The sequence below is a fragment of the Spea bombifrons genome, chromosome 8 (assembly GCF_027358695.1).
Source record: "Spea bombifrons isolate aSpeBom1 chromosome 8, aSpeBom1.2.pri, whole genome shotgun sequence".
Taxonomy (NCBI): domain Eukaryota; kingdom Metazoa; phylum Chordata; class Amphibia; order Anura; family Pelobatidae; genus Spea; species Spea bombifrons.
In genome coordinates, this window is record NC_071094.1 from 2,153,548 (window position 1) to 2,176,966 (window position 23,419).

The 23,419-nt window shown below is 47.2% G+C and overlaps 1 protein-coding gene across 2 annotated transcripts; it reads left to right on the plus strand.

Moving 5' to 3' along the window:
• Nucleotides 1-402: 402 nt before the first annotated feature.
• Nucleotides 403-22,127, plus strand: SARDH (sarcosine dehydrogenase). Of its 2 annotated transcripts, none has more exons than XM_053473670.1 (21): nt 403-546; nt 2,213-2,525; nt 2,864-3,042; nt 3,522-3,701; nt 3,789-3,912; nt 4,005-4,105; nt 4,466-4,570; nt 5,398-5,527; nt 6,751-6,837; nt 6,939-7,029; nt 8,216-8,357; nt 10,101-10,184; nt 10,698-10,811; nt 11,633-11,771; nt 12,170-12,283; nt 13,838-13,985; nt 15,171-15,264; nt 18,485-18,647; nt 19,911-20,079; nt 20,211-20,346; nt 21,179-22,127. In XM_053473670.1, exons 1-21 carry the CDS (start codon nt 517-519, stop codon nt 21,302-21,304), a joined length of 2,769 nt encoding a protein of 922 aa, XP_053329645.1. In that variant the 5' UTR covers nt 403-516; the 3' UTR covers nt 21,305-22,127. The 2 variants fall into 2 exon arrangements, with proteins under 2 accessions (XP_053329645.1, XP_053329646.1); XM_053473671.1 differs by lacking the exon at nt 403-546 and adding an exon at nt 681-751.
• Nucleotides 22,128-23,419: the final 1,292 nt, after the last annotated feature.

Sequence of the window (23,419 nt, forward strand, 5' to 3'; positions counted from 1 at the left end):
TAGTTAATATACCATCAAGGAATTAACTCTGCAATGATGCCGCGATCAACAGGAGGCCGAAGTCTAACACTCGAAGGTCAGACTAAACATGTTTTACTTTACTGAGAGAGAGGTAGATGAGTGGAACAGCCTCCCAGCAGAAGTGGTAGAGATTAATACAGCGATGGTATAAAACATGCATGGGATAGACATACGGCTCCTGAATCTAAGACGAGACCAACGACTGACTAAGGTTTGCGTTTTACTAACTTACTAGAAACTAAGTTGCAGCATTAACCCTTTGTGTGTTGAGTTGATTGAAATGTTGCAGCTTTACTGATACCGAAAGGGTTAAACGTTTCCCTTTTCTGTCTACGCACACTTGGCAGCTCCTATAGGCAAGCCTGCCTGTTATTCACATTCATTTTGGGAGGACTAAGGGGTGGAGTTGTACCGTTTAACCCCCTGTGGTGAGTAACGTGCAACCCAATGGGAAACTGCGTCCAGATCCACTCGGGTTAAGAAGTTCCTCCAGAAATGGCCTTCCAGCTGTTGTCAGCTCCGACGGTACGTGAGCCCCTGAGTCAGGACACGGGGTGGGTGGTAATAAGCTGATCATTAACGGGGCTCCTGCCTCCCAGGGAACTTTGCCTCGTGGGTATTTTTTTTTGTTTTTTTTGTGTTTGGTAAAAAAAACAAAAAACAAAACGTTTAACAAGAATTTCAGCCTCGAGGGAGACACGGCGGATTCTGGCTGAAGACAGTCGGTCAAGTAAGATCACTTTTTATTTATAAGATGTGCCAAAAGATCGGTAAACGATTAACCCTTTCAGTGCAAGAGTCAGTGCCAAAAGTTGGTAGAACCATACCTGGCTCTGTGTTTTGGTACCGTTGGGGTTCATTTCGTGTTAAGTATTATACATAGCACACTGCCGAGGAATGAGTTAAAGGTGAATTGCCCCTAAAAAGATCTGACATTTTATTCTTTCCTTTGAAGGTTTAATCATATTACCCCCCCCCGCACATTGTCTAGATCCAAGGTTCAGGGTGGTCAATGGGGGGCACTTGTGGGGTCTTCTGTGTGGACAACCCTAACCAAGCTAGCTTGCCTATGCAGACCGACCAAGATAAAAAGCATGGAATTAGTGTATTGCTCTTTTAAATTGTCAATTATGAAATAAACACCCTTAAGAATGTTACTTTATTGCAATAAAATTCTAAATAATGTCAGTCGGATAGAAGGAGGCAAACATTGTATCAACGCGGTCAAGTTAAACGCATTGATGTGGGAACCCAGTGGCTGCAGCTTAGCCAAACCGAACCTTGATCCGCTCGTTCCCGTTGGGTACACACGGATGGGTCGCTCGCAGGTGTTAAAATTCAAGGAGGCGTGTCGGGGGGTGGTGGCTGGACACGCCCCCAAGAGGAGGGACACTTGGTGTTTGTCATCCAATAATTATCCACGTTGCCTTTTCCCCACCACGATTATCATACAGAATCTGCTGACAGGGCAACGAATGGAAATAGACCGTTTGTGTTCTTTAAAGGGACCCTATGCCTCACATCACACCCCCTCATAACCCGAAATGCTTGTTTGTCCCTATATCGGATTTTTGCCCCGGTTAGGTCATTTGTATAGAGGGGTCTGAAATCTTTTGCACCCATTCTGGATAGAATCACAGTTTGCTGTCCTCAAGCATCTAGAACGTCCCTATTCTCTCAGCTTGTAAGGCTATAGGACGATATCTCACCCACGATGGGTGGAGAGGGCACTCAGCCGGCGCTCCTCCCTAATATAACGCTTTATAGACTGTTTGTAACACACATTATGTTTCCGACAAGGATTATAATTTATTTATTTATTATTATTTTTATTAATTTCTGTGATGCCCCCATATTCCTACATAAAAACCAACAGGCAGATGGTCGAAAATCAGTCGCATGCGATGAAGATGGACCGACGCTGTAGGGGCTGTGTGACTTCAGCCGCAGACAGATGCTCGTTCCCGGAGGGGAGATGGGTGTCCTCTTATATCTTCCGCTTTAGAAAATGGGGCTCTGTATATGATCTTTGAAGCCGTGGAGAATCCGTTAGACATCAGGAGAGACTGATTGTAACAACCGTCCAACAACAGCTTCCATCTCCACGTTGTTTAGTCCATCCATGGTTTCTTTGAAAAGCTGTGAGTTGTGATTGTCGTTGACTTGATCTAAGCCCCCAATGCATTTTCAGATTGCCATGAAGCACCTTGGCCGAGCTTTCCGGGTCTCTGCCAGTCATGGAAGGTTGGCTTTCATCCGTCGGTCCGGCAGCGCAGCGGGGCAAACGACAGAGAAGAACGTTCCCTACGCTACAACCTTGAAAGAAGAAAGCCCCGACAGCAGAGGACCCAGCAAGCCCTTGCCTCGCTCGGCAGATGCGGTGGTAATCGGTGGGGGCAGCTTGGGGTGCCAAACCACGTACCATTTAGCTAAGATGGGCATGAAGAACGTGGTCCTACTGGAGAGGGACCGACTGACATCAGGAACTACCTGGCACACCGCAGGTAAGCGGGCAGCACCTCGACAACAATGTTACGATCAGTCGTTTGTCGATTGGAATCTTGGAACGTAGATTGGAAGCACAAATCATATTCTTTATATCCTAAATATTTATATTTCCTTTCCTTTCTATATTTTACTCGAGATGAACATCCGCTGATTGATAAAATGTATCAAGAAAGAGCTTTGCCTCACCAATATAATATATAATATGAGACATAATCGCTTGAAGTTTCATAGGCGAGAACGTTCTGATTCTTCTCATGGCAGCCGACAGGCTCCGCTCCCCACAATTGTGATAAATACTTGATGGCCCCCATTAATTAGCTTCCGCGTCTTGCAGGTCTTCTATGGCAGCTACGGCCGAGCGATGTAGAGGTGGAACTCTTGGCTCACACGCGTGACGTGGTTAGCCGCGATCTGGAGGAGGAGACCGGATTGCACACCGGGTGGATCCAGAACGGGGGTCTCTTCATCGCGTCGAACAAGCAGCGTTTGGATGAATACAAGAGACTGATGTCTGTAAGCATCCGGCGTAACTTTATATTGGATCCTAGGTCGCAGTATCAAAGTAGATCGTTTGAACGTGACGGAAGCGTACGCCGTTAGATGTTGGCATTAACCCTGGCTTGTGATTGGCTGAGGAACAGGATAAAAAAAAAAGAAGTGTCCGTCTCCAAAAGACAATGAGCTTCTTCCACTAGGGAAAGTCTTGCGGAAATAACGTAATCTCCCATTGTCTGAGACGATCTACGGTTAGTTATGGATGATGGGCGCTGTAGTCGGTTTCGAGCTGTACTCCCTGGTTCACACGCCGGCTAAATTGCCTTCATTAGCGTTCTGTGTTTGCAAAGCGTCGTCACAGCCTCGCGAAGCGCGAAACTCTTTGTTAATGATTCTTCGCCTGCTAATTAACGCTTCTAGAACCGTAATGGCTCAATGTTTTGTTCCGTGATGGAGAACATTCTAAGTAACGTTGGGTTTCTCCTCTCCTGCCCCAGCTGGGGAAGGTTTATGGAGTGGAGTCCTACGTCCTTTCTCCAGCCGAAACCAAGGACCTGTATCCCTTGATGAATGTCGATGATCTGTATGGGACGCTGTATGTCCCTAAAGATGGCACGATGGACCCCGCCGGCACTTGTACCACCCTGGCAAGGGCATCTACGGCTCGCGGGGCAAAGGTAAGCGGAGGGAATTCCATAGTCCTTCTGTGGCCCCTGGTGCCACGCTGCTGTAATCTTTCCCATCCCTGGTATTTTCTCCTCCAGGTCATAGAGAACTGTCCGGTGACCGGCATCCAAGTGAAGACCGATGACTTCGGGATCAAAAGGGTGGTTGGTGTGGAGACAGAATTCGGGACGATCCAGACCCCTTGCGTGGTCAACTGTGCAGGTATCAGCAGACATACGGAACAGCAACCCAGCAGGAGTGGTAGGGACGTTGCAATGTCAAAGCTTTTTAAATGTTTAAATTTTTGTTTTTAGGAGTGTGGGCCCAGAAACTCGGACAAATGGCGGGAGTCAACGTCCCTTTGGTCGCAATGCACCACGCGTATGTCGTCACCGAGCGAATCGAGGGAATCCAGGTCCTGTCGCTTATTTTGTGTCTCTGATCTGACCCCGTATGTCTATCCCATGATTGTTTAATCCCCTCACTGTATTACCCTCTACCACCTCTGCTGGGAGGCTGTACCACTTATCTACCACCTTCTCAGTAAAGTAAGCATGTGAAACACATAACCCGTCATTTTATTTTGACGAAGGACCTTGACAACTTTTACAGTCTATGTTCAAAGCCACCCGGTAGACTTTATCTTGGGATCCGCCGCCCGTCAATCAGCGGCTGTTGTTTGCCTGCAGTTAGAGCTGCCTGCGCGCTCCTTGCGGATCACAATGCGTCTGAATTCCGCTTCTTCGAATCTTTTCTCCTTGCTGTTTATTTTTAGAATATGCCAAATGTTCGGGACCACGACGCTTCTGTGTATCTCCGTCTCCAAGGCGACGCGCTGTCGGTGGGCGGCTATGAGTCAAATCCTATATTCTGGGAAGAGGTGAGATGCCGATCGAGGCTCTGCTCCCGTCCGTGGTATCCGTCAACTGCTCGCCGCTATTATTGCCCTTCATGTCCATACCCGGGAACTCTCAGGGTTTGCCCTGGAGCCTCAGGGTTTTTGCCCCAATCTCAGGGTGACAGGGCAGATTCTGCAGGTCGCACAGTCTGACTCCTTCCTATTCTCCCCCCGCTGTGATCATATATAAGACTCATAGTTGGTGCTTTTGCTCCCAGTATGTTATTGTTGATTTCCCTGCTTGAATGCAGGTGACTCAATTACGTGAATCTTGAAGTGCTGACAGGTCAAGGTTTCCGTGACAACGGGTATAAGAGCCATTTGGCGACTCACTATTCAGAATCATCATGATGGCATATTAAAGGGTTAATATTTCTCAGGGTCAGCTCTTTGAGAGAGTTCCAAGCATGGGAATTAGCGGGGCTTTACCCGGGGCAATATGGTTTAAATGCCCCTCAGTCATACCCACCAATTCATACTTTGTGATGCAATGTCTTCATTAACCCTTTGAGCACATTTGCTTTTTGTCTGCGCAGGTATTTTTCTATTGCATCCTCCAAATATCTAGACTTAAGTTTCTTTTTCTAGGATTTTGTCTTCAAATATATAGATCAAGGGGCGGAAAAATTTGAAAGCCTCTTCAATGATCGATTACAAGGGCTCATCCGCATGTGGCGGTACGGCACGGGGGGGGGTATTCTGCCCAAACGTGGCGTCGGGTGTTTCTGGGCTCACGGTGCATGAATTGTTTTGGTGGAAGTTAAATGCCATCCTCGTGATTTAAAACCCTCTTTTATCTTTACGGGAAGGTCTCGGATACATTCGCTTTTGGCCTCTTCGATCTGGACTGGGATGTCTTCACGCAGCACATTCAGGGAGCCGTTAACCGCGTCCCGGCGCTCGAGAAAACCGGAATCAAATCTACGGTGTGCGGCCCCGGTGAGTCCCGACACATCCATCCCACAGCATTCTAATTATTATTAAGGCTGCACGTGATGTCTGTGGGCTGAGCGATGATTACAGTGGATATTCAATAAACCCAGATCTTTGACGCTTTAGTAAAACGTCCTAGAGCTTTGTAAGGAAGTTTTACTTTACTGAGAGGGTGATAGATAAGCGGAACAGCCTCCCAGCAGAAGTGGTGGAGGGTAATACAGTGAGGGGATTAAACATGCGTGGGATAGACATACGGCTCCTGAATCTAAGAACGAGACCAACGACTGATTAAGGTTTGAGTCTGGATGGGTCTTATGGGCCAATAGAGTCTTTGTCTCTTTTGTATCTGGAGACCCTGATATTTCCATATTTTCGTGCATTTTTTCTATTTATTATGTTAAAAAAAGGAGCCGGCCTGGAGGTGGCAGCAGAGCGCAGGGAAATTTTCCCAATCAGCGGCTCGGACCAGAGAAACGAGAAGATTTATTAGCGCATTGGAAAGAAAACCTCGAGATTCCGCTTTTTGTAATTAATGATAATTCCGAGCGATCTGATTTAGTCCGTTTAATGAACTTCAAGTCTAAAAATCATCTCAGAGAGCATCATTTATCTCCCGACGACATTTATACTTATCGATAAGATAATCAGCTCAGCGTAGGGTACAAATATAACTCAATACGGGGTTAAAATGCCGTAGCGTAAATAGCCGCACACAGATCCCCTAAATAAATTAAAAAGAAAATGTCTATAATGTAATATTTAGATATAAAATTAAAGTACTTTTTTCAGATTTCTCCCAGGAGAATTTTGTATTTTATTAGTAATATGATAATTGCCGTATATAAAAATAATCTATATAAAATAATTTTATTTAATTTTATTAGTTATTTATTCTGATTGGCTCTGAGACTTGGTTTGTGATCCAACCCATTAACGCATTGTGGTGCGGCTGTGTCCGACATCTATCCTCATCCGAATATATTTATATTTGCCATATAAGTTCTCTTATCGGCGGTGATGCCACTTTCACTTCCCTCCACCGTGTAGCCCTATTGCACCTTTTAGTTAAGCCAACGCGATGCGGACCCCAGAGAGGATATAGTGGGGTAGGACCACCTGCGGCTCACGCCATCATGGTCCAGGATAACAGAGTTTCATTATCTTCTAGAACTACGCAGTACGAGGCGAAATCCCGTTATAACTGATACGTCTGCTCCGTTTCTTAGAATCCTTCACCGCCGACCACAAGCCCCTCTTGGGGGAGTCTCCGGAAGTGAGGGGGTTTTTCCTGGGCTGCGGATTCAATAGCGCAGGTGGGTTATCCGTCCCCGGAATGGGATCGGTGTTTGGACCGCGGCGGCCAGATTTGGCTGTCGAGCGGATTTTACCGACGCTGTTCCCGTGCTTTGCGCAGGTATGATGCTGGGGGGCGGCTGCGGAAAGGAGCTGGCGCACTGGATTATTCACGGCCGCCCGGAAAAGGATATGTACGGCTATGACATCAGGTGAGAGCAAAAACGCCATAAAATGCACCGAATCGTGGCTGCTTCAGCCTAGAAATGTGTTGGGTATAATGTGCTTTAAAAAAAAACAAACAAACAAACATCTTTTGTGGTTTATTTTATTTTTTTGTTGTGCAGCCTCTTCCTGATTGGCTACTGAATTCGCTTTTTAGTTAAATTCAGGCGAATGGAGGCCGGTTGCCAAACTATCGCTCGTATGCTTTCGAGCCCCGTTGATATCATTTTTAGTGACGGTTTGCCTTTTTTTTACAGGATTTTCCAGAATTTCCTGTATAAAATAAAAATAATAATAATAATATATAATTTTTTTGGTTCATCTATAAGCGTTTCGTTCCTGGTTTCCGTTCGCTTAGATTCCCTCGGAACGGCACAATCTGCTCTCGTTTTAGATGGAAATATTAATTACCGTTCACTAGAAGCTAATTAGTAGCCCCCCCGACTCCTCCACGCTCACCAGTCTGTGGCGTAAATTGCCCTTTTTGACCGCCCTGCTTCTCGTGCATCTGGTGGTCTCCGCGATCGCGTTCCGACGGCCCGACAGCGGAGGACGGTAATTACAGCGAAAGAAAAACCTTGTCATTAAATGCATTTCTATTTAACCCCAATGCGTCTAATTATCCATCAAGCTAATTATTTAGGTGAGGGTCTCAAGATGAGTAAGAGGGGTCTCCGGGACTCATGTTCGTGAATACCTTCGCCGTCGATTAAAATGCACGCCTGTCGCCTTCTTCCTCCCACGGTGCCCCGAACGTCAAGCAGGCGGACTCATAATTTTTTTACAATGACACCGGGCCGTACTGGGAATCATCGCCCACGTTTTCGTACGCCGTTGCGCAATCGTTCACAAAATCATTCCGCAGATCTAAGAATTTTCATGGAAAAAAATAATATATATTTAGTGCTACGTGGCTTTCCGGAAAAAAGAGACGTTCCGCGGTAAATCTTTGTAGAACATCTAAGAAGGTTTTGTGGTGTCCAGGAGAATTATTGGGTCTTTATCACGTGACGCAGCTGTTGGGTAGATAAATGATGGATACAATAATAATGTTTTCTTTGGAGGTTCGCTGTAGTGGGGTAAGGTTTGGTCCGTCTCCCAGACCCTCTGTTCCCCAGCTGGTTCTCCGTGTCCTCTCTGACCCCCTCTGTGCCTTTTATTTTTACGATCAAGGAGGTTCCATCACTCTCTGACCAACCAAAACCGCTGGATCCGGGAGAGAAGCCACGAATCCTACGCCAAAAACTATTCGGTGGTTTTCCCCTATGACGAACCTCTGGCCGGGAGGAATATGAGAAAGGATCCCTTGCACGAGGTACGTTGAGAAAGACGGGTTCCAGACCCAGATAAGGGTTGTCCAGACTTTAACTGTTAGGATCCATTGTCCTTGGTTAAGGATCCACTACCGCGGAACCTTTTGGTTTCCGGAATTCGGCGTGAACGGGAACGTTTTGTACTCTCCATAAAAAGTGTTTTGTACAAATGTTGCAATATCCAGAAATGCTCATTTTAATCACTGCAGGTCATTATATCTATATAAAAATATATTTAAATATTTATATTTCCAAATTTCTATAATTTTATTATATAAAAAAAAAAGTTTTAAAGAAAGTAAAGTAAAAAAAAACCTCAGTTTTTTCTTCTGTTTAAACTAAAATAATACAAATGAAATAAAAGTACAGCAACACTTTTAAATATTCAGGCTGAAAGTATTTTTTTTTTTTTTTTTTTTTTTCCTACGGAATATTTAGGAAAAAAACAAACATTTATTGTCCCGATAACATAGAGAGGACAGGTAGCTATTTCTACAGAATATTTAGAAAAAAATGTTTGTCAAAAAAAAAAAATGCAAAATGAAATCCATTCTACCAGGTGAAAAAGGGGTTGAAATTCACAATTTGTTGAAAATCCTCGCTGCTTCTAGTTTCGAGGCTGGTGTGCGGGAAACCAGCGGCGTGATATTTTAGGAGAAATAAAGTCTATTCTTAGAATTTCTGCCAATTTCCTAGGAATTTTAGATGCGTGTCCTCTAATTGCGCAGGTTAGCGGTGGGTTAAAATACCTGTCGTTAGCCAGTCACTAGGTAACGGTGATATTTTGGGATGGTTGCTAAGCGTTGTAGTGCTGCTTTGATTGGCATTGCCAGGCTTGTCATCTGCTTGGTATTATCCCGGCACACGAGCGCCTATCGTTAACCTGTTCCCTGAAATAGAACGCGGCGGATAAGGTCCACAAAGCAAAATTGCCCTCATTTCTCTGTTTTAATTACATTCTTCATTGTTGGTGCTAGTGGAGCCTCCTTATCCCCCCGCAGAGCCTTGTGGAGCCTCCTTATCCCCCCGCAGAGCCTTGTGGAGCCTCCTTATCCCCCCGCAGAGCCTTGTGAAGCCTCCTTATCCCCCCGCAGAGCCTTGTGGAGCCTCCTTATCCCCCCGCAGAGCCTTGTGAAGCCTCCTTATCCCCCCGCAGAGCCTTGTGGAGCCTCCTTATCCCCCCGCAGAGCCTTGTGGAGCCTCCTTATTCTCTATTGAGTCTCTTCATCCTCTGTAGAACCTCATGGAGCCTCCTTATGCCCTAAAGAGCTTTGTGAAGCCTCCTTATCCTCCGCAGGGTCTTGTGGAGCCCCCCGTATCCTTTGCAGATCCTCGTGAAACCTCCTTATCATCCACATAGCATTGTGGAGCCTCCTTATCATCCACATAGCATTGTGGAGCCTCCTTATCATCCACATAGCATTGTGGAGCCTCCTTAGAACCCGCAGACACCTGTGGAGATCCTTCTCCTTCATAGAACCGTGTAGAGCCTCATTGGTCTCCGTAGAGCCTCATGGAGCCTCCCTATCCTCCAGAGTCTCATACGGCCTCCTTCTGCTCCTCTCACCCCAAATCATGCCAGGCGATATGTGACCTGGGCTGAAGGCTGTAATGATTTGCTTTATACCCCATAACTGTGACATGGGGGGCTGTCCAGAACCAGGGGGCTGCTTATAAACTCGCGCACCCTCCTGCCTACAGCCCCGTCCGCTAACCGATGATAACCACGTTTCTTTCGTCGGCAGGTTCTCCTCCAGCAAGGCTGCGTGTTCCAGGAGAGACACGGCTGGGAGAGACCGGGGTGGTTTAACCCAGCAGGTCGGGCCCCTGTAAGTATACAGAAGTTTCGTCGGCTTTTTCTTTCCTAACTCTAAACCCGAGCGAGCTCTTCTGTTTCTCCTCAACGCCTGGTGGTTTTTCTGCGTCCCTCAAATTTGAAGCGAAGCCTCTGTCATCACCTGCAGCTATTTCTAGAGCCCTCGTATCCAAAACCCACGCTTCCGGCACGTCGATCATCTGTCGCTCCAGATCCCGCGTTCCGTCTGTCGGCACACGGAGTACAATTTGCCAAGAGAAACAATGTGGCATCGTGTTCCGAAAGCAATGTATGCGCTCAGCCTGCCGCTAAATCAGAGGCGATATTCCGCCATGCAGCAGACATGGGCCCGTCGCCGATCCACTGGGCAGAATTCTGATGCCATTCACATCACACGCGTGTGGCTTTCACGCCACTTGGCCGTTTGGGGTATAGAGATGCCCCTGGGACCGGTTCATAACTATTTATAACGTTCATCCCGCGGCCGGCCCCTTATAGACGTCTTTTATTTGTCTTCCTCTTGCAGGTCTTGGACTATGACTATTACGGGGCTTATGGCCACCAGCCGCATCAGGATTACTCATACAGTCAGTTGCTGGAGAAAGAGTATACCTTTGGCTTCCCTCCCCATCATGACGTGGTGCGTGGACACGGGTACAGGGGGCTTCCGGACCCACTCTGTATGCCCCCATACCTAGGAAGTTTCAGGGTTTTGCCCCAGATTCTTAGGGGTTTTGCCTCACCGTCAGGGTCTTGGGGGGAGGGCAGATTCTCAAGGTTTTCACCCCAATCCCAGGGCCGCTGGAGGGGGGGGGGAATGGGCAGACTGAGTCACACAGCCTGCAGTGGACTCCTCCACGTTATATTTAATCCTCTCCTTTTGTCATTTGGCTCCGGCTCCCAGTGCCCAGCCGGGGTCCGTGTATTTCGGTTCTGAATCTCATTGTGTTTCTATTCCGTCTATAAATAGCTTCCTTTTGTAATTATTCCGCGGCCCTTTCATTGCGAGCGGCGGGTTCTCTCCCCGTCGGGGCCGATTATAAAGCTCGCAGACCGAGGCGCGTTCGTTCTGTTTAATTCTCCAGTCGGTGTTAATTCTTATTCTAATTCAGTTTTAGAGCAGATGAAAAAATTACGTGCAAGGACCGACCCGTGGATATTCTTTTCAGAATGTTGCCTCTGGGTTACTTAACTGTCTTGGTGTCCTTACAGCAGAGATGCACTGCTGGGCCTTCTGGCAGAGGTGGTAGCAGGGTAACAGTGCTATTATTGGACATATAGAGAGAACCAGGCCTTCTAAATATGAAAAGCTGGCAACAAGTGGCTCTTTTGATTAATGCTTTACCTTCAAAGGGTGCATTTGGCCCATCTGGACAGGGTAAAAATTATATGTTTTTCCTACCAAAAAATAGCCGTTTCCTGATGCTTATCTCTTGTGTTTGACGCGCTGTCGTTTTATAGATCAGGAGCGAGTGTCTGCGGTGCCGGGACGCGGTGGCCGTTTTTAACATGTCCTACTTTGGAAAATTCTACCTGGTTGGCCCGGAGGCCACAAAGGCAGCTAACTGGCTCTTCACGGCCGACGTCGACAAACCCCCAGGTAAGTGACAAATAAAACAAACCCCCAGGTAAGTGACAAATAAAACAAACCCCCAGGTAAGTGACAAATAAAACAAACCCCCAGGTAAACCCGAGGAACGGACGGGGAAAAACCTGCTCCGGGGCAACTCCAGACACGGTGCAGAACGTCTTCTGTATCGACAGCGGGTCAAATTCACAGCGCAGCGTTCAGAAAGTTCCTTTCCTCAGCCCAGATGTTTAGGGTGCGGAGCCTTTCCCTGCCTCCCTCCCCGCTGCGGAGCCTTTCCCTGCCTCCCTCCCCGCTGCGGAGCCTTTCCCTGCCTCCCTCCCCGCTGCGGAGCCTTTCCCTGCCTCGTTCTCCATTATGGGAAAGGTTCCTGGAGTTTCCTAGCTCCTGATCCGCTATGTTTCTTCCAGGATCTACTGTCTACACCTGCATGCTGAACAGCCGCGGGGGGACTGAGAGCGACCTCACCGTCAGCCGCATCGAGCCGGGGAAGCCGCCGTCCCCTCTGTCCCCCGACTTTCAAGGTGGGTATAAAACATCAGCAGTGGCATAAAGCATTCAGGTTTCGTGGAGTCTTTGAAATCAGGCGTACATATTCATAGAAACACAGAACCCGCCGGCAGATCAGCCCCATCCGGCCCCCGTCTAGTCGCCCGTTTCTCTTGCTGTAAAGACTCAAACCTTAATCAGTCGCTGGTCTCGTCTTAGATTCAGGAGCCGTATGTCTATCCCATGCATGTTTAATGCCCTCACTGTATTACCCTCTACCCGGTCACGGACTGTCCTGGGGCAGGGGGACATGCGCGAGTGTTGGCGCGAGTGTTGGCGTTTGCACGAATGCGAGACTGTGTATAAAAATGTGTGCCAGTTACTGGGGGGGGGGCTGATTGTGCTACTTGGCTTTACCTACTTCATGAGATTTTTAACGATGTTTCTCTATTTCATTTCTTCTCTTTTCCTTTCTGATCTTTATATCTGAGCTCTTTTTTTTTTTTTTTTTTGTGCTTCTCGGGGGATTTAAGATAAATATATATATTTTTAGCATCAAGTGTTTTTATTCTTTCCAAAGTCTTTAATGAGATAACGGCTGAGTGGATTTACACGAGGATCCCATTCTCCAGATACTTAATCAAGTGTTAACCTCCTGATATCGTTAAACAATGTATCTCCTTTTATTGGAACCGTAATGATCTGGAGATGCCGTTCATGCGCCGCGGGGTTATCCTGATCCCCGCTCCGGGTACAGAAAGCTGAGAAAGGATCTCTTTCATTGGATAATATTATTTCCTTTTATATTTTGGATTAAAGTGGAAATAAAACTAATTAGGCTAAAGCTCATCTTCATAATATACCGGTTAATGTTCACTTTCGCAGAGACGGTTCTTCTCTGGCCCCCAGACGCCCCTCTCTTCTCCTCTGACCCCCTCTTTTCTAGGAGCTCGGAATGTTTGCCGTGTCTGAGGGTATCACAGGGTTCTACAGCATGAATATATTTTTTCTGGAAGTGTTAAATGACCCCATTTTATAATAATTCTCCCATCATTAAAGACTATTAGTTGTGTAGCTTCTCCTTAGCCCCTTTGCAATCTGCTGGTTAATCTCGCTCTACGGTACAAAGATACTCCCTGCTGACTGCTTCTGTGTTCTTGTCTCCTTTCCTCTTGCCTCTTCTTGTTCTCCTGCCTTCTTTCTTCGTCCGCTTCTCTGTGAACCAGACCTCCCGGCGCACTTCTGCAAAAGGAGGAGCCTCCGGGCACACCCTCTCCGCCGATTGGAGGAACGGGGGCTCCAATCTTTTGCAGAAGTACTCCGATAGGTCAGAATAATGCAGGCAGGCTTGCGGAGAAAGAGAAGTGCTTCTGCGCCTCTCTTTCTCCGCAAATCTGTGGGAGGACAACATTTGGGGGACCGGATTTTACTTGCCACCAAGTGGTTTTATGACCAGCCTGGTCCAAATTGTCTCAATTATCATGTATTTAAATCCATTAGTAACTCTAATGCTTGTGTTACAATGGATTCTTAGAGTTTGAGGTTAAGGGAAGATCTTGTAAAAGCCACCGTTTGTCCTGTGTTTCCAGGGGACGGTTATTACCTGGCCATAGGAGGAGCCGTGGCCGAGCACAACTGGGGCCACATCCGCGCCGTCCTACAGGACCAAAACTTCAAATGCAAACTGATCGACTGCTCCGAGGACCTCGGCATGATCAGCATCCAAGGACCAGAGAGGTACAGGGCTTTAATATCTCCCCGGGGCGGTGGTCCAACCAATCAGCGAGCCCGAGGCACGAGTACGGAAATGCCAGTCCACCTTAGAGGGAACACGATTTGCCTCTAGGATGGCAAAATGATTAAAATGATACCACCCTCCAAGCGCGAAATCCAAAATCCGTACCTGGGGTAGATACATTTCCAAGACCCTTTATCCCAAAGTGAAGACGCTTTGTATCAACAGCGAATAGACAATAGATGAAGATCCCCAGAGGGAGAACCAGTTTATCGCAGCCCCCCCCCCGATAAGTAGGTTATATGTCAGCGAGTGTCACCGGACCCCTTCTGTGTTCTCCGTATTATCTGGAGGGGCTGGGTGGATGAAACTTCCCATCGGGGAGTCGTCAGAATTCTTTATCTCCCACCCGTAAGCTCTTTCTTTATAACCTGCCATTTTCACTTAAAATCAGCAAGCGCCTTCCTTTCTATGGGAGGTTCAGGGCCCCCCAGTCACAATCCGCTTCAGCTCGTATCAATCTTGAACGTCGGCGGCGGCGGCGGCGTGAATCCCGCGGCAGATGTGTTTGTGACAGCCGGTTCATCCCGAAGACTGTCACGTTGGGTCTTAATAACGCGCGTCAGTCTCGCTTCTTCTGATTCCCACTAGAGATTTCTGGATTAGTTTCCGAGGACCTGAGCGCGGCTGCGGGGCTGTCGGGCTTACAACGCGCCCCTTAGCAGTTATATCCCCTCTAGAATCGTTGCTTTTAGTGTTTGCATTGGGGTGACCACCGTTTTTTAAAATTTGATTAAAAAGAATGGAAATACATTCAGGATACAAATGTATCATTAACAGCGATCCCGTAACTTAAACCTTTTTTATATGAAAATAATACGTTTTTGGCCAAAAATAACTGGGAAGGGCATCTTTCTCAAGGGGTAATTATTAGTTCTCCTTGCCACAATCCAACCTACCTCTAGGGGGCACTGAATTTAACAGCCAATGCTGCTGTAGATACTTGCACCGAACTTTGGATCCCTAAGGATCTGTATTAATATTAATACCTGGGGCATGTATTATGCATTATCCATCACAACCTCCTAATGGCTCCCTGACATTGAAGGCAGAACGTTTGGCGATAGCGGACACCGAAGACCCCTCTATCCCCCCACATTAAGCCCCCTGTTTCTCTCCCACCCCAGCCGCAAGGTTCTGGAGGAGGTTCTGGATGAAGACCTGAGCAATGAGGCCTTTCCATTCTCCACGCACAAGATGGCGACGGCAGCCGGACACCAGGTAGGAGATCTCACCTGCCCAAAGGGGGGGGCAATAAAGGTCGAAGAGAACAGACACCGCAGGGATCACATCAATAACTTTTTTTTGTAGCTTATGGCTAAAGAATTTTCCATTAAAATATTTTTAATAATAATAATAATTTTTTTTAATAATAGGGAATGGATTTCAACCTGATTTTTAGACTTCAAAGAAGCCTGTCTAGGGCAAAATTTCATTGCTAATTTTGTAGCAATCGCCATGGGAACTGGGATATTTTGCATTTTAGCCTAGAAAAAGACAGGTTTTGCTTTGATAAATATTAATGTGTTTTTTTTTTTTTTCAAATTTGTTAGAGTTTCGGGGGTTAATAAAGTCTGGGGCCTCTTTTTTTTCATGTGTTCCTGTACCCCGGTATGCCAGGGGTTAACCGGCTATGAATTCTGCCCATATCCTTCGTTCTTATTCTAGGTCTGCAGGTGCCTCTGATCGCTCAGTGACCCCCCAGCCCCCTAGCAGCTGTGTTTTGTTAAAAGCCTCCCTTTTGTAACCCAGATAGGCTCCGGGATCCTCCCCGGCTATATCCCTCCATCTATCCTCCTTGCCTGACTGATCTAATGGCATAATGGAGAAAAGAGCTCCTAGCCGTGTCCTGAGAAAAAGTGTTTCTGAAGCTAAGACGCCAAACGAACTCTGACATAATGCGAAGGATTGAAAGTCGGGCTCCGGGGGGGGGGGGGGTAAGGGAAAGTTATCCGGAATGTAGAACATCTCAGCACTTTGTACCGCGCCACGTGAGAGCGCCACTCGATCTGTACAGCTCATTGTATGTTAATTGCATTCAGTGCACCCCTGTGACCCTTTGGTATGGTCCATAAAGAGTGGAGCCAGAGAGCTCCTTCTACAAAAACAATAATTCTTCCTTAATAAGTTGGTTTCGGACAAACTATTCCATTCTCCACTCAATACCGAGGGCCGGAGGTGTCCTGACTAGCAGTGGAGATTGTATTTAACCCTTGCTATATAACCAGGGCTATAATAATCTTGCCATGAAGTCCCCAAGCTTAATTAGCCTCCGGACTTCAAAGGATCGCACCGGGTTGGCGACCTGGATTCTGTTTTTTAGGGACAGCCTGGTCACTTTGGTGTCTTGCCGTGTAACCCTGCTGGATATTCACGCGCTTCTCTGCTTACATCAGACCTTAGGCCTTAGGTCCTTGGTTTCCATGATGTCCTCATTTCACCCCATTGCGACCTCTTCATCGAGTTAGAGGTAACACTGTCGCAGAACACGCTCGTTCCCCCCGTTAAAATGGGTAATTCACCCCTCATTCACCCCCCCCACGCTCATATACTCTGTTCCATCTTTTTCTTTGCATCGCAGGCTCTTTTTATGAGCCATTCTACACGCGGAGTCATCATTCTCCCGTCTCATTTCCCCCCCGTCTCGTTTTCCTCAGTAACTCTCACGATCCTTCATTTCCGCTTTGAATCCTTCACTAATTTTTATCGATACGAAGCCTTTGGAGGCTTTTCCCAAAATAGGAAGAGGAGAAATCCGCCGGTTAACGCTCGCTGCTGATCCACGGAGTCGCCAGAATCTCCCTGACAGAGCGTTAAAGGCGACGGCCGGCTTCCCGTTCCTTATCTGCGAGGCTCCTTTGATGAAACGTTCGGCGCGTCGCAGGTTTTCTCTCTCGTGTGGCCCTTGGGAAAAATCTCCGAGCTCCATTTATCCGAAGACCGCAAAATGATCGATATGAACACAGCTGAACAAATCTTTCAATTCTTTATAGATATTTATTTTTTCCCATTATGAAGCCTTCAAAGGAACCAAGGAATTCCAGATTTTATACCATAATTAATTATATATATTTTTATTAACGTGTTTGTGTGTCTTTTAATAAGTTTTTTAAAAGATTTCAGAAACACTACCTCTTATTTCTAAAATCTCCGAATATTTCGGTATTAACGAGGTCCTCGAGGAGCGTTAAGACCGCAACATTTACCAAAAATTCTATTTTGTGTTACATTTTAAATAACCGTCTCTTGTGATTAGAACCTTTATGTTTTTCCGGCTGGGTTCCGCTTCAGAACCGGCTGATTTATTTTGTATCTTTTTAAATATTCGATTGCCCCCCCCAAAGGTTTGTATTGGTGACGATGAAATTTTTAAGGAAATATCTCCAAAATCTGGGTTATTTTTACTGTTTTAATGATAAATATCAGTGTCGTCTTCCGAGCTGCGGGGTAACGGAAGCGCCAATCATTAAAGCTCACAGAAGGTCCGGACGCAGCGATCCGGCTTCTGAAATCACCCGGTAGAACTGTATATTCTAGCGCCCGATGACAGCCCTTCAAATTCTACCTTCGGTTGGAGGCTAAGGACAGATGCCGCCGGCAGATACTTCACACACGAATCATGTGGGTGGTTGATGGTGGCGCTTAAATTGGTTACTGGTGTGATGGCTCCGTCATTGTTCCCCAGAGATGAAGCCTCCTCTGAGCTGTCACATTTCCAGGTTCCTTCTGTCTGTCGGATGATGAGAGCAGCCTGTAACGAGCCCGTCTCGTTTAACTGCAGGCCGCGTTCGGATCCGACTCGGCTGCCGGCTCGGAGTAATTAGGAGTCGCAGTCAGGGGGTTGGGGGATCGGAGTCCCAGATGGCATCACCCTTTCTGTGTTTCTATACATTGTGACAAAGCGGAGAGACCAGAGAAAACCTTCTTATCGGCGAACTCATCAGGATCCGAGCCGCCCAGTGATGTCATAACTAGAATGATTTCTGGATCTCGTAGCCGATTATTATCGTGTCAGGAGTAAAAAAACAAACAAAAAAAACCTGAAAAAACCGATTGTTTGTAAAGTAGAAGTAGGGCAGATATGTTGATCTGCGGGTGGCATTTGTCATGTTTTCGGTGAACATTTACTATAAGCCCTTCCTCGGCGCGCATGTCCGGAACGTTAGAATAGCGAGGAGCTTTAATCCATTATTTAAATCAGCTTTGCCTTCGGCTGGCCCGTGAGCAAACTCATCTTAAAGCAGGAGGTAGAGTCCTGGCATGGATTCTTGTGACGCCCTCTGCTCGTTCACGTCTAACAACTTACATTACGTTTAATATTTAACTTCAGGTCAAAGGATTGACCAAGTTTGTTCCCAAAACTCTGTGGACAATCGGCTCCCGGGAACCTTGGTGTCCGCTGGCCCCGGATAATGCTGCCTGTCTCCTTTTGCCCACGCAGGTACGCGCCATCCGCTTGTCATTCGTTGGAGAGATGGGATGGGAGCTGCACATCCCCAAAGCAGACTGTGTATCTGTCTACAGGGCTGTCATGGAAGCCGGATCCAAGAAGTCCATCGGCAACGCTGGATACAGAGCAATCGACTCCCTTAGCATCGAGAAAGGTACCTGTGCCGGGGACGGCGGGCATTCGGCACCAGCGTGGCATATGCGGCTCGTTCATTGATGTCTGATTCTTACTGCAGTAAGGATGGTCACCTCCTGGAGTAAGGCTGGTCTCCTTCTGGAGTAAGAGCGGCCACCTCCTGGGGTAAGGGCCGTCTCCTCCTGGGGTAAGGCTGGTCTCCTCCTGAGATAACTGTGGCCACCTCCTGGGGTAAGAATGGTCTTCTCGATATACTCATCAGATGGTCTGCTACAGATTTGTAGTTCTATGAACTTCTCCAACGCATTTCGCATGCTCTGTATGATTGCTTAATAAAAAATAATGATGTAAAACGAGTTCACAATGCGACAGAATAGGCGATAAGGGCTGTAATGGGCTCAGGTTGCATTCATTCTACCCCCACCAGTACCGGCCACAATACCCCCATGAGGTTGATATAATCGTCCCCACAGGCAGGTCTTCGGTAGGGGATGTGGTTACCCCCCTAGGGCAGGTTATGTTCTGCAATGTCAGGCTCGTTGTTGATTTATTTGCTGTAGAAATTTAGATCGTCTGTAAATTGAGCATCTCGGAATTTTGCTGGGAAATGAATAGTTTGATCCCGTCTTCTGTGCTCATTCTTACATTAGTTTATTTACTCGATTTGCACTTTCCAGAGTGTATTCTGTAACCGCGTGAATTAGAAAGCCGAATGAGATAAAAAAAAAAGATATCCGGGGAAGGAGAAATCGCAGCGTCTTATCAGAAATGAAAGGATATTGACGGTTACAAATTGAGATAAATTACATCTCAAATCATCTGTCTCTGCCTGATTGCTGGGTTGACGCGCCGAGGCGAGAGATCCGAGATAAAAGCGATCGGGCGCCACCGACGAACCTTGTCTACGTAAATCCCCCAGGGCTCTGCCGTCGGTGGCCGCGGCCGGTAGGATGACTCTGCCGCTGGCGGCTTATCTTAAAAAGCAATTTAATGGGAGGGCGAAGGATTTATCAGAAAAGTATGACCAAAGCATAGAGAACCACTAGTCACAGACAACCACGGTGCCTTGCCACCTCCGCCTGCTGCCAGCCAGTGTATCCACCACCTGTTCATTCTTGATCTGTATGGTTACCTCTGTGACCATTAGAAAATCCCACGAGTTACCCGGCTCATAGCCAACTAATTTCCAGGTTTGTGACTTTTGTGCTAAAACCGTCGTTGGACACTTTGGGTTCTACAACCGGGAATGTTGGGCGCTCTTCACGGTCTTTTCCTTTGCCAGGTTACAGACATTGGCACGCGGACCTCCGTCCCGATGACACCCCTTTGGAAGCCGGCTTGGCCTTCACTTGTAAGCTGAAGAGCGCCATGCCGTTCCTTGGCCGCGAAGCTCTGGAGAAGCAGAAGGCTGAAGGCGTCAGGAAGCGTCTGGTTGGCTTCACTATCAATGAGTGCGTAGTAGATTATCTCAAGGGCTTATGATTTAAAGGGTTAAATTTGGAGTCATTTTGGACCGCAAAGTAATGAAAATTCATGCGCGACTTCCCGCTCGATTGACGTAGCGTTCTTTTGCGTTGCCCAGTAAAGTCCCGCTGTTTGGCTTGGAAGCCGTTTGGAGGAACGGCGTCGCCGTAGGACACATACGCAGGGCGGACTTTGGCTTCGCCATCGACAAAACCATCGCGTACGGCTATATACGAAATCCCGACGGAGGACCCGTGAGTATCGCCAACATATTCTGTAGTGATGCCGTTAACCCTACGCAGGTCATCGGACCTCAGCCCAGTAACGGCACACGTCGCTAGAATAATCATTTTTATTGATGAAAATGTATGCGATGTGCGCTCTGCCCCCCCCACTTCCCCGAGACTCAGAGCCCAAAAAACTTGCTTTCCTGTCTATTTTAAAAACTAAAAAGTACAAGTCTGAGCAGCAGGCACCCAGCCGCACGCTATTTTCTCTATTTTCTCTATTTTTGGCCCAATCTCGGGAACTTTTTTGAAGCTTCAGTAGTGATAGGGACAGAGGAGGAGGGGGGGGTAGCTGCTTCTTCTTCTCGTATCTTTCACATTCGATGATTTAGGAGACCGAGGGTGGTTGTCAAGCGGCGTCTGTTTATACAAGGAGTAAGAAGGGATGCCTAATTAAAAGGGTTACTCTCTCTCCTTATCCGGCACCCTTGCGTGTTTGCTCCATACTCGGCTCCCTTGGCACTGTGTTGGTCCGCGCCAACCTCAGCTCGTGTCCACTTGGGGCTTCGAGTGCTGACAGCTTTTATGGAGGGCATATTAATCTAATAACCTGACCCCAAGCCATCGCATCACCTTAAAAAGTCCAAACTATTCACAAACAGGGAAGACCAATTTGTTAAATAACCCCAGACACTCTCGGCCAGCCCTGACGGAGACCTCGCTAGGGTCGAAACGTTGGCATATGGTGTCACACACATTTTTTTTTGGTCCAGAATGGTGATAAATAAAAGGCAGAGAGAGCCTTGGACCCCCCATGATCTGCTCATTCATACAATGTTTTTGTTTTACTTGAACACAGGTGACGACAGAATTTGTCCGAACTGGGGAGTACAAGCTGGAGAGGATGGGGGTCACCTATGCCGCCGAGGCCCACTTGAAGTCCCCGTTTGACCCAAACAATTTGAGAGTAAAGGGTCTGTATTAAAATGTGAATGACGACAGAACCGGGTGACCTTTGGTGGCCCCACCGGTGACTGAGGAGAAAGACTGGAATCCAGCGATTGGTTTATTAACCCTCTATTACCCCAAATCATTGATCGAACAACAGCTGCCCATAGACCTGGTTAAACCCCCCATGGTGCATTTTTCACTAGTGAGAATCAAGTAATTAATCATTTTTTTAATGGAAAAGTTGTGTATTTGTTGGGATTTGGTGTTGTCCGTCCTGGCCTAAAACATCTAATTTGTTATAATGAGATTCTGGAGAGTCCGGCCCCGCGTGTTCAGTGTGAGGAGAAGGGTGAGAACCCCTTCATCCAGCATTAATAATAATTTAATCACAGCAAATCCTGTTGGGCGTTTCATAAGGTACAGCTCGGGGGGGTCAGAGGTGTCTTTAGGTTGGGGTTGGGAACCTGGACAAGTCCCCATATGATGAGCCACGTTCTCTAAACCCGTAAGATGCCCCATAGGCACCGGGCCCTTGCCAGGAAAAAGTATACAGGAGGTAACCGAGCTTCTACGGCTTTTATCCAGCATACGAACGACGCTGTTCTGGGCTCTTTGGGGCAGTTCGAGGCTCTCTGACTCCTGACATCTTGATACATTGTAACCCAGGACTTTACCCCCTTCTACCATCTGCCGTTGCTCATGTGTTCAGGTGCCATTAATCATGGGAACCCCAAAAACCTGTAGCTTTGGGGGGAGCCCCCGTGGGCCACTCCGATGAGCCGTCATTTACGCAACTTGCAAAGCCCTCTGGGGGGGGGTGCATTGTGCCGGTCAATAAATATTCAACGTCTTCCTTACACGTGTCTCTTTCTAAAAATATTTGTTACAATTATGATACAAAGTATTATGTTTAGAAAAATCTCCATGGAAACCAGTATTTTCTATAATAAAGCATTGCCAGGAGTGGCCCCGGCTGCCGGGGGATATTGCGCTCTGATTGGCTAGATTGTGGCCGTTTAATCGTTATTATCTGTGACTTCCAGGAGAATAAGGGGGCTGCTTCCTGATGGCTTTGCGCCGATATTGCCCCGTTTCGGGCATTAATGTTATAGAATTTGTCTTTTGCCCCGTTACCCCAAATAGATGGTTATTTTTTTTCACATGCCCTCCTTCATGCAGCAGTTTGGATTAACTAGTTTTATTGAAAATTAAAAATAACTAGGAACGCGGAGCGACGCTCAGTATAATTATATAGCGAAGGACGTACAGGGGGGAGAAAAAAAACCTCCCCCCTTCAAACGAACACAAAGCGCAGGTTTGTCAAACTGTTTGCGCGCTGCGGGGGCAGAAGAGAAGCGTGACTGAACCGTGATTATGGTATAAAGTGAACGCTACCTGCCACCGGCGGCTTCACGCTGCCTCATTGTGCCCCGCGGTAGGAAGGGTGCAGTAGGTAACTCACTCCCGACAATGGAACAAAAATACCCCCCCTCCTCCGAAGCCCCCCCAAACAAAAAGCAATAGAAAAAAATGGCTCGGCTCTGCGATCCGTCCCATTGTTTGTTACACAACACGCGTAAAATTTTAAAAAAGGGGGAGAAAATACAACCTGAATGTTAGTTTTGGTTATAAAATACATTATTGAAGCTCTATAATGATGTTTGTCTGGTCCGGGGAGCTTGCAAGCTACTGTTTTGCTCTCTAAAGAAGATTTGGTGACTTTAATAAAAGAGAGATTTGGAAAGATGAGATCCAGGTGGCCGGTCTGAAGAGCGTACAATCTTTCTTAACAGAAGCCCAGGGCTGGACTGGGGAGGACTACGTGGCCCTGGCTCTTTAAGGCCAGTGGCCAGCGAACAACGTATGTGATTCTATGTGGCCTATATCATAGTGTGCTGTGATACAATGTGGCACATGCCGTATCTAGCGTGCGATCATACATATCCAGCCAGCGGCAGCACATCGCGGGACCCAACCTGCCACTGGAACAGCTGTATGGGTAAGTATGTGGCCCTGTCGGCCACCGGGCATTTGCCTTGTGTGGCAGATGGCCCCGGCAATGAGTTTACGGGGTTAATACTACGTTTATAGTTGATGGAATAACATCATGTCCTCCGTGGCCATGTTGAGATAGGCTCCCTTGTTAACG

Excerpts from the sequence above, each read along its gene's own strand:
- SARDH (XM_053473670.1), top strand. The coding sequence starts at position 517 with ATGGCCTTCCAGCTGTTGTCAGCTCCGACG. Across the intron at positions 2,526-2,863 it reads AACTACCTGGCACACCGCAG|GTCTTCTATGGCAGCTACGG; the intron begins GTAAGCGGGCAG and ends CGCGTCTTGCAG. Across the intron at positions 4,106-4,465 it reads AGCGAATCGAGGGAATCCAG|AATATGCCAAATGTTCGGGA; the intron begins GTCCTGTCGCTT and ends GTTTATTTTTAG.